Raw genomic sequence first — 11,097 nt, 5'->3', positions numbered from 1 at the left:
GCGCGGCGCTTTCCGTTCCTCCCGGCGGCCGTTGTGAATGCTCCGCTATGCGCTCCCTCGGAGGGTTCTTGCTGGTCCTGGGGGCGGCCACGGCGGCGCTTTACTTGCTGTCGGTGCGGCTGCCCGGAGAGCCGCGCGCGGGGAGCGGGTGAGTGGGACTCTTCCTCGGGGGCTTGGCGGGGGCCCCGCTCGTGGAGCTGGGATGCTGCGCTCTTCCCAGGGAGGAGGAGGAGGAGAAGAAGCGAGCCTCGGCTTCATTAATGCCTCAGCGACTTCTTCTCTGTTGGGGATTGTTGACTTGCACTCACTTGCCCCGAGAGCAGAAGGTCCTGGGTTTTTGCTGAGGGCGCCTGCGACTGTGATTGACAGCGAGCCTAAAAATACATCGCCGCCGAAATCCGATGCTACCCTTCGCGTGTGCGGTGCTCGGAAATGTGCTGCTGCATGCTCTGAACTAAGTTTAGGTGTGTAGGAAGTTGTTATGAAACAGCCTCGAGGTGTTCAAGTGGTCTCGGGAACCCGCTGAGCTGAAGGGAGTTGGTGCCCCCTTTCACCATACATTTAAAGCACGTACACACTAATAATCCTGGAAAATGTAGTTTGCTCCTCATGGTAGTGCAAATCCCAGCACCCTTACCAAACTGCAGCTCCCAGGATTATTGTTTTTTCGAATGTGGGGCGGGGGGCAGGGAAAGAGGGATGTGCTTTAAATGTATGGTATGTGTACACAGCTGTAAGTAATGACTTGTTGACTTTGGAAGGCACTATCCTCTTATTCCAAAATTGCTGACAGATTGAATGATTGTAACAAAAGCAGTGGTGCAGGCGTAAGGTCATTTGGACTCTAGACTTAATAGTTGTAACTGGAGGCTCTTCAGATGGTAGTGTGTGTTGTGACACATCCTTCAGAATCTAGCACCACTGAGCATAAGCTGTGTTTCGGTTTTGTTTTTGATGCTGTTTCAAGAATGCTTGTCCCACAATAAATCTGTTAGTCTCTAAGGTATCACAGCATGTTAGAATTTATTCAGTAACATACAGTACTACTCTTCAATCATACATGCCTTGGTGCATATTTCAAATGACTTCTTGCTGCTTGTTCATCCATCCGTGAACTTGCAGTGGCAAGCTCAGCCACAGAATAGCATTTAATAAAGAGCACTCCACACTTCAGATGCCTTGCTTCAGGCAACATCTTGCTATCTAAAAGTAGGAGTTGTAGAGGTCTTAAAGCAGAAAGGCTTGGGTCTTTCCAGAACAATGAATATAGCTTAGTGAGAATTGAATGATCCTTATGACTGACCTCTGTCAGTAGTTTTTAGGGGATCAGCTTCTCATTGTAGAGAATATCACTGATTTTTCCCTCATTTCCTTTTTACTTTAGGTTATACACATATCAGGAATTTGAATAGCTGTTAAGTTTTAAACAGTTGTAAAACCAGCGGCCTGTCTTTGCCACAAAATCAAAGCTAAGCAGTAGCCCACCATAACCCACAGGTACCAGAATTCACTGCAATTCTTTTCTGCAATTCCTAACTCAGCAAGTATCTTGTAGTAATTAAGGCTGTATTTTTAAAAATGTAATCAACTGTTTGCTTCAGCAAAATATGTTGAAATCTGAACATGATTGTTTTCCAATTTGAATTTTCATGAGCAACTAGCAATATGCAGAACTGATGCATTTCACAGACTGACAAATCCTGAGCACTGTGGAAAAAATACAGCCTAAATTATAACTCTCCTTCTGTGTTAGATTTCATTTAAGAAGGATTCTAACTTTGAATTGCTGCCTCTGATGAATCTCACCAATGTATACTGTACTAACAATTTAATACGTGGCTTGCTTTCTTAATTGTCCAAAGTTTTAGTAACTAGCACCTTCCTTGCTCTGCTGAAATGTTGCACCTTTATGTTCTGTGTTAGCATTAGGCCACAAGGTAAAGATACTACACTTGTTTCTGCTTGAAAAGTTAATTGCTGAGTTCTTGTTGAAACCAAGCAAAGAATGAACGAATGGCATGAATAACTGTGTGGTCACAGTTTAAGAGAAGGGCATACTGTTAATGCCAGAGCTATGGCTGATTGCATGGACCTGAAGTATGTTTACAGCCTACTAGATTCTTGAATTGCAGTAAAGTTGTGAGGTAGAGAAGTTTATTAGGCTGACAAGGATTTAGTTCTTAGAACAAAGGAAGAAGAAAAAGAGCAAGGTGATTACTATCAAAGCGGAACCATACGTTAGTATTCATGTTAGAAGCATGCACATAGACAGACTTCAGTTAAAATACAGATAAAAAGCTCAACATTTATTAAGTTTTATAATTTCTTATCTCTCTCCTTATTTTCCACCAGCATGAGCATGCACACTAAATGACAGTATACTTTCAATATGTTTATCGCTGCTTGTTTCCAACACGCACTCCATTGTCCTATCTCTGAAAGACTGAGGATGGATGACTGGATGTATCTGATTCTCTATCCCTTCAGTAGTATAGAGGCTTACCTAGAAGCCAACAGGAAATGACCCCACTGACCAGTGTCCTTTGTGGAGTTTTAAACTGGCACAAATGACTCTTTTTGAGTGATGGAAACAATGGGCCTCTGTTTCTGCCTAGTATCCTGTCCTCTCTTGGGGAAGGTATTCCTTTGTACATTTCCTTACAAATTGAACCCACAGTTTCCTGATGCTTCCTGATTCTTAGTTCCCTCTTCCTGTAAATACACACACACCTGTGCCTACACAGTTGTGTGGTTGAATTGTTATTTTACTGCATTCATAGTGTGCATGTGTTCTGATGAGTGCTGATTTATGCTATTATTCTTGCTGACTATCTCAGGTATATCCAGCTATAGGTTTGTTGTTCTTGCCTGGTTGGCATAACACTGTACTGTAGGTTACAGTATTCTGTAACTGCCTACTGACCAATTCCTCCCTCTCCTCCCATCCTATTGGGGCTTATGGTATTTTATAATATTCACAGTCTTATGTAGATTTAAGTGGTACAGAAATAGAATTTGTAGTTTCCAAAAGAAATTGGGCAACCTGAGACCTGACGTGGCAGTTCCCTCACCACATTCCAGATGATCAGGCACATGTTGCAAGAAAGCATAGTGCTGTTGCAACTTGGATACTTAACTTTTTTAATTGTCTTACAAAAGCACATGTTGCAATAAATATGTTAATATTTAAGATGACATGGTACTTCTTGCTTCATTCCCCTTATTTCATAATTTTCCATGTGTTTGTCCATAGAATGAAAACACCTTCATTGGCAGCGTATGTTCACAACTGAACTGATTATCCTCTTTGTTTATCAGGTCACTAAAGTTTCCTTCAGACCTAGAGGAACTGCAAAAGCTTGCAGAGTTTCTACGGTACTACAATAGAGAACACCATACTTATGTGCTGCTACTGTTCTGCAGTGCCTACCTATACAAACAGTGCTTCGCCATACCTGGCTCCAGTTTTCTGGTATGTATAATACCTGCAAAGCTCCAAGATTTTGGCTTTGCAGCATGCTGCTGAAAACCCATCTGGTCCTTTCCCCCACTTTCAGTGCCTTTGGAAGACTTGCCTAATAACTCCTGGAATGCCACTTAAAAGCTAAAGGGACCCCTGAACATTAGGTCCAGTCATGGCCAGCTCTGGGGTTGCGGCACTCATCTCGCTTTATTGGCCAAGGGAGCCCAGCGTACAGCTTCCGGGTCATGTGGCCAGCATGACTAAGCCGCTTTTGGCGAACCAGAGCAGTGCACAGAAACGCTGTTTACCTTCCTTCCGGAGCGGTACCTATTTATCTACTTGCACGTTGATCTGCTTTCGAACTGCTAGGTTGGCAAGAGCAGGGACCGAGCAACGGGAGCTCACCCCATTGTGGGATTCGAACCACCAACCTTCTGATCAGCAAGTTCTAAGCTCTGTGGTTTAACCCACAGCGCCACCCGTCAACTAGAGGCTAGATTACACTCTTCCTAGGGCCTGGGCTACTCCATTCACATACAAATCATGTTGAATTCTATATTTGTGGAAATTCCCTTAGACCACCCACAGCAGAATCCACTGAGAGCAGGCTTCCTCAAACTCGGCCCTCCAGATGTTTTTTGAGACTACACTTCCCATCACCCCTGACCACTGGTCCTGCTAGCTAGGGATCATGGGAGTTGTAGGCCAAAAACATCTGGAGGGCCGAGTTTGAGGAAACCTGACTGAGAGTGTTACTACGCTCTTCAGAAGAAATTGTCAGAGTTGAACATGCATTATTAATGCCTAAACTTTCCAACAACTGAGATTGTCCTCATGAATAACTGATTTTAAAACTAAGCTCAGTAACCATCCATGAATGTCCCACCATTCTCTGGCTTATTGCTCAAATACCAACTTCAGTGAAAAAAGGATTAGTTAGCAAGAGGAGGCAGAAAACAAAACAAAAAATTAATCATAGGATGTCAATTTCCTTAATTCTGATATTTTGACTTCAAGAATCCAATAATTGTGCACCATGTGTTTACAAAGTTATCTATTGATGGTCATAGCTTTATCCCCACCAGATTTTTTATGTTGCTAACCTATTTTATGATTGTGCACTTTTAATTGTATTTTAAAATTTTATCTGCAAGTCAATAAAATACATAAATACATAAATGCTAGAATTCTGAATCAGCTGATGACTAAGGAAAATCATTTTTTCAGTATATGATTATTTTATGGAGTCCTCTGCAACATGAGTTGATGGCCAGAAACTTAGGTGGTTTTTAAAGGGATAGACATGTATCTGTTATTTATTTTAAAATATATAGTTTGATATAATAAAAATCTCTAATGAAAGGCTTGCAGAAAAACAGTAAAAATACAAGAATAGCAATCAGTAAAATTTTCTAAAAACTAGATAAAAATGAGAATACAAATATATTACAGACTAAAAAAATTAAGAGAGTCCGAGAGCCAGTGTGGTGTAGTGGTTAAGAGCTGCAGACTCCTAATCTGGTGAACCGGGTTCGCGTCTCCGCTCCTCCACATGCAGCTGCTGGGTGACCTTGGGCTAGTCACACTTCTCTGAAGTCTCTCAGCCCCACTCACCTCTCAGAGTGTTTGTTGTGGGGGAGGAAGGGAAAGGAGAATGTTAGCCGCTTTGAGACTCCTTCGGGTAGTGATAAAGCGGGATATCAAATCCAAACTCTTCTTCTTCTTCTTAGGTGTAAACCTAAGTTTTTAAGAGGTGTATTATTGTCTCCACCTCATGAATCAGGGAAGGCATTCCAGAGTATGTGTGCTGCATTGTCACCATGTAACAACCTGTTGATCAGCCAGCAGGGTCTTCGTGAAAGATTGGCTAGGCCTGTACTGCCAAAGGCAATCTACTAGGTATCCTGATCCCAAGTTGTTAAGAGTTTAAAATGTCCACATTAAATGTTATGTGTAAAAGTGGATTTTCCACTGAGCAAATCAGCAGCTGTCTGGTCACCCCACATGTATTGCATTGCAATAGTCTAATTGAAAGTTTATGATGGGCAGGTCTACAAATGGGTTTTAGTTAAGAAAGCTAAGTAGCACCTCCACCTACTGTATATCTAGCTTCCAGTTGCCAGGGAGGTAGCACAAATATTTTGCCTTTCTGCTCTGTGGACTTCCTGGCTAGAAACACAGTGCCGGACTACACAGACCATTGGTCTGATCTAACAGAGCTGCTCTTGTTTCTATGGTTCATAGAGTCCTTCATGCTTTCCCCACAGTTTATTATGGACTGGATCACTGTCTAGTTTTGCTCTAACAGAACATCCTTGCTGGGGCTCTCTTTGGACCATGGATGGGACTCCTGTTGTGTTCTGCCTTGACTTCTGTGGGTGCCACTTGCTGCTATGGGCTGTCCAATGTGTTTGGAAAAAAATTTGTCACCTACTATTTTCCTGATAAGGTGGCCATGCTTCAAAGGAAGGTAAGTCCCAATCACCTATAATATTTTAGTCAGTGCTTTGTGACTGGGTAGTGCATTATCATAGAGTTGGAAGGGACCCTGAGGATCATCTAGTCCAACCCCTGCAATGCAGGAATAGGCAGCTGTCCCATATGGGGATTGAACCTACAACCTTGACTTTATCAGCAGCATGCTCTAACCAACTGAGCTATTCGTTATCAAGTCTAGCTGTCAAGAATTTGCAGCCAGTATGTTACAATACAATGGCTGGAATTAACAGAAAACTCTTCTAGTGAAATGTATAATTTATAGCTCTTGCAATATCATAATTGCATATAGAAGGGTTCTCGAAGCTACAATCATGAGTCTGACCAAACTGCAGGAGGCAGTGGAAGACAGGAGTGCCTGGCGTGCTCTGGTCCATGGGGTCACAAAGAGCTGGACACGACTAAACGACTAAACAGCAACAAATATAGAAGGGAATTCCAAGGCTACATTCATGCTACCTATGTAGGCCTAACTACTGAAACAAAAAGGGGTTTGCAGCAACCCTCTAGTCTAGACCAGGGGTAGTCAACCTTTTTTTACCTACCGCCCACTAATGCATCTTTCTTGATGGTAAAATTTCCTTACCGCCCACCAGTGCTCGATGGAAGGAGGATTCAGCTTGTGCCATAGAACCCCCTACCACCCACCTAGAATCCTGAAACCCCCACTAGCAGGCGTTAGGGACCAGGTTGACAACCCCTACTTATTCTCTACCCTTTTTATTATGCCAGTATAGAATGGTTATATAATTTATTCATCAAACCAGGTTTATTGGTGGTAATATCAGCTCCTTGAGTGCCTTGAATACAAGCTAATATTTGTATTACAAAATTTGTACACACACACACACACACACACACACACACAGTTTGACCAGATCTTGTTTCTTTTTTTTCTATGGCAGGTGGAAGAGAACAGAAATTCCTTATTTTTTTTCTTGTTGTTTCTGAGGCTGTTTCCCATGACTCCAAACTGGTTTCTGAATCTCACATCTCCAATCCTGAACATCCCTGTTACTCAGTTCTTCTTCTCTGTATTCATAGGTAAGATTAAAAGCACTCAATTTTTCTTAGTACTACCTAATATACTCTTCTCCTCCCTTTTTTCCATTTTAAATGGCAGTGCTTGCTCATTCCCTACCACTTCCAGCTTACCTTTATTGTGTGGGTGTTCCAATTTGATGGACTATTTTCTGGCAATAGTGGAAATTGCAATGTGAATATAATTGGAGGTATGCCCATTTGTCTGGGAGCCCCTTGAATGGCATTTTAACTAATGTCTGTTGGGCATTACAAACCATAGTGCAAAAAAAAAAAAAGTTATTTGATTTTGATTTGTCGAGAGAAAAAAATACTATTTTTATGGGCTTTTCTATATTTCTTGTCTCAGGGGGCACTAGGAAAAACTGGTAAGAGTTTATTATCCTCCTTAAACACACGCTCCCTTAATGTGAAAATTGATGATGTCCCTAAGGTAACATTAAAGTACACCAGTTCACTGTAAGGTACATACTGAAAAATGTGCTTCTCATAGAGTAGCTTAAGACAATATTTTGTGTAGTGCAGGCTCTTGTTGCAGGAGATGACAAATACCCTTTAATTGTGTAAGCAAGAAACATTTCCCATTCTTCTTGAGCAGTGGAGAATATTCTTCAAGATGCTTAGTCCAAATCCCAAGTACCGTATTTTTCGCCCTATAGGACGCAATTTCCCCCCTCCAAAAATGAAGGGGAAATGTGTGTGCGCCCTATGGGGCGAATGCAGGCTTTCGCTGAAGCCTGGAGAGCGAGGGGGGTCAGTGCGCACCGGCCCCTCTCGCTCTCCAGGCTTCAGGAAGCTCTCCGCTAGCCGTGGGAGACGCAGCTCTCCCACAGCTAGTGGAGAGCTTGCCTGCACCCAGAAGCCTGGGGTGCGCTGAGCTCAGCACGCCCCAAGCTTCGGGCTTTGCGCAGCTCTACGCTAGCTGTGGGAGAGCTGCGCGACTTCGTGCAGCTCTCCCACGGCTTGCGGATAGCAGCCTGTTTTGGGGGCTGGGGTCGGGGGAAGCTCAGGCTTCCCCCGCCCCAGCCCTGCACCTGGGGGGGAAATATTTTTTTTTCCCTTTATTTCCCCCCCAAAAAATTAGGTGCGTCCTATGGGGCGAAAAATACGGTACTTTCTCTCTGCTGACCTTTCTTAGTTTTGTGTACGTATTTTTTCCTTATACATTCCCAAATGTGTTCTCCTTAGCATTTGCACATTCAAGCTCTTACCTTATTCACAGGTCCAAGGCAAGTCTGAAAAATGTGAAAGTTTTGCTTATATGAGTATTCTCTTACTTCTGCAGGCCTCATCCCGTATAACTTCATCTGCGTCCAGACTGGTTCAATCCTTTCACAGATCACCTCGCTTGATGCTATTTTCTCCTGGAGTACTCTGTTCAGGATGTTGGCTATAGCCATGGTGGCATTAATTCCTGGGACCTTCATTAAGAAATTCAGTCAGAAGCATCTCAACTTGGACAAAAATAACCGGAGTGCCCATTTCCTCAATGGGAGAAAGAGTAGCTGAATGGGCTGGGTTAGGACCAGATATTATAGAAGTCTATTTATGGGAAAGGTGCAATTCCCTCCCCCCCCCACCAGCCCATTTTGTTTTTACTGAACTTTAAAATCCCTGGTACAGGCTTGGGCATCTCCTTTCAGTAACACATAGACAGAAAACAATTTCTGCTCTTAGTGTGTGTGTTTTTAAAAATAATTAGACTTGCAAAACTCATTTTTAAAAGGTGCTCGCAACTGTTCCAATGTGTTCTGTTACAAGAATACTGTCACTGGAACAGTTTTATGTCATGTGGTTTTGCTACCACTGACTTAGAGGTTATAAATGATAATACCTGCCTAGAAATTTGAGGTTGCTTCCTACATGACAGCAAATTCAGGAAAAGATCACATACAAAGCACCCCTTACCATTGGCAATCGCAGTGCATTCTATGGGACACACCATACCAGCACCAACAATTGAATCCTATTATCTTCTCTATTGAGGGAACCCATCTTGAGTGATTTTTCCTCCCTCTGCCTGCTTGGAAATCCCAAAGAAGAAAACTAGGTTAATGTAGGCTATGGGAACTATTGAGTCTTGAAGGACTGATTTATTGGTTTCCTTCCCTTGTAGGCTGGAGAAGTGGTGGTAATGAAATCCACATACTGGCTTTGTTCTCAAAGCCTCAGTACCTCGGTTACTCTGGCAGCAGCAACTGTACTTACTGTAAAGGTAGAACGGGTTTAGCAGAATTACGTCAGTGCTGTTGCTTTTGCAAATCTAAGAGATCTAGTTAAGGATAGGTAGGGAGATGAGAGATGCCACTTCTACATCTGCCATTGTGGGGAGCTACCGAGGTGTAAAGTACTCCTACAATCATGTACAGACTGCTGATGAAATGGAGTATCTTCCACTTTGTTGCAATTCCCCAGGAGAGTGTACTATGTAAAATGGCTCCAGGATATCTCTTTGTTCAGGTTTTGTGTCTATTTTAACCTCCCTATTACTTTTTTCTGTGCCTCCTGGAAAACCGCATTCTCTGCTTATGCTGTATTTTGTCTTCATTGAATAATGGACATGGTTGTGTCGCTAGTCCATTAGATAATCCACTGCTTAAGGGGTGAGAAAACTTATTTATGAGTGAGGTCATCCTTTTTCCTTTGCTTCTTAAGAGTATACAATCATCCCAGAGATGAAGCCCTATCACTTCATCTCAGTATTCTGCACCCCACCCCCTTAGAAAGTATTTAGTAGTGGTCAACAGCCACTATTACAAAAATCTTTCATCAAGATATCTTTTTGACAAGGGTCTAATTCTCACTGAAGTTTTAGAATTGGAAGGGACCCTGAGGGTCAGGTGTGAAGTTTTAACTGGGCAAAACCACTACGGTACTTCAGAATGCAGGTGAAGATGCGTGCTTTTATGTTCTATACAAAAACAAATAAAATCCCTTCATATAGAACACTAGGTGTTGGTAAGGCAGCTAACCTAGAACCCTTTTTTGCTGTTTGATGTGACAATCTGACCACCTCAAGTGTAAGTACTGGGCTAATGTTTCAGGAACTCCTGCATGGATCGTTGGGTTTCTTGTGAAAATTATTAGTCTACCATGTCTGTGCTGGAAGAGGTGGCTTTGTTAAACACTTTGCTATCCTCCACTAAAGTAACGGTATTATGCTAAACTTGTCAACATTAATGACAAGCTTCTCAGGATGGTATTAGCAGACTCTGTATATGTGCTATATGCTAGAGAGATCGTAACAAACACTGATGTAACAATTGTAGCAATTTGAAACTGAGACAAGGGCAAAAGAAAAATGTCTGACTTCAATCAGTCTGTGAAAAATTATGTCTTAATCAAGTGCCTTACCTCCTGTGTGTGTGTTTACATGGAAACTGTATTATCAGATAAATGTTGGTGAAAACAGTGGTGTAAGGTGTTGTTTGTATAAAAGGAACACGGTTTATGTTTAGCTACTTTCCAAGAGTGACATCTAAGCACTGTGCATTTAAGAGCTCCTCCTTTCCAATTTACAGACAAACAAACGGGGGGGAAAGTTCTGCTTCCACTCAGTAGCTTAGCTTCCCATTTCAGCAAGAAGCCACAAGGTAGCTGTTTTAACTCATTTGCACCTAGCCTATGTTCTCCAGCAGTCCTAGATTCCAGAATACTTTGTACTTGGCCTCCACAAAAGCAATTTGAAGTTATATCCTAATCTTGCCGAGATTTTCCACCATTTCTGTGTGCTAAGGAAAGGTTCCCTTCACATAGAACATGGCACAGCTCCCATTGTGCGCTAATCTGATTATCTGGGAAACACAGCAGGTATTGAGAAACTAAGACCGCAATCCTGTGCATACTTAGGACTACAACCTGCTGAAATCAACAGAATTGTGCTGAAAGTGTTGACTTGTAAGATCATGTTGTTTGCCACGGAAACACACTCATCTGTTGCTAAAGGAAAAAAAGCAGGTAGCTGAAGGGGCAAGTGACAGCATACTCCCAAATGATTGTATTTCAGGAAAAAACTAAAGTGTCACCAATCAGAAAATAATACAAGAGAATACACTTCATTCATTAAACTCCTCCCTAGCTTTTAATGTAGGAGGATA

At 42.3% G+C, this 11,097-nt stretch overlaps 1 protein-coding gene across 1 annotated transcript; it reads left to right on the top strand.

The window, feature by feature from the left end:
• The first annotated feature begins 18 nt into the window (after positions 1-18).
• On the top strand, positions 19-10,411 carry TMEM41A (transmembrane protein 41A). The gene is made up of 5 exons (XM_079976953.1): positions 19-148; positions 3,319-3,472; positions 5,772-5,933; positions 6,865-7,003; positions 8,286-10,411. Exons 1-5 carry the CDS (start codon positions 48-50, stop codon positions 8,507-8,509), a joined length of 780 nt encoding a protein of 259 aa, XP_079833079.1. The 5' UTR covers positions 19-47; the 3' UTR covers positions 8,510-10,411.
• The last annotated feature ends 686 nt before the right edge of the window (positions 10,412-11,097 follow it).

Source organism: Podarcis cretensis, assembly GCF_951804945.1.
Source record: "Podarcis cretensis genome assembly, chromosome: 5".
Taxonomy (NCBI): domain Eukaryota; kingdom Metazoa; phylum Chordata; class Lepidosauria; order Squamata; family Lacertidae; genus Podarcis; species Podarcis cretensis.
The sequence above is the reverse complement of the archived record's forward strand: the minus strand, read 5'-3'. Positions and strand labels throughout refer to the sequence as shown.

Excerpts from the sequence above, each read along its gene's own strand:
- TMEM41A (XM_079976953.1), top strand. The coding sequence starts at position 48 with ATGCGCTCCCTCGGAGGGTTCTTGCTGGTCCTGGGGGCGGCCACGGCG. Across the intron at positions 149-3,318 it reads GAGCCGCGCGCGGGGAGCGG|GTCACTAAAGTTTCCTTCAG; the intron begins GTGAGTGGGACT and ends TTTGTTTATCAG. Across the intron at positions 7,004-8,285 it reads CTTCTTCTCTGTATTCATAG|GCCTCATCCCGTATAACTTC; the intron begins GTAAGATTAAAA and ends TTACTTCTGCAG.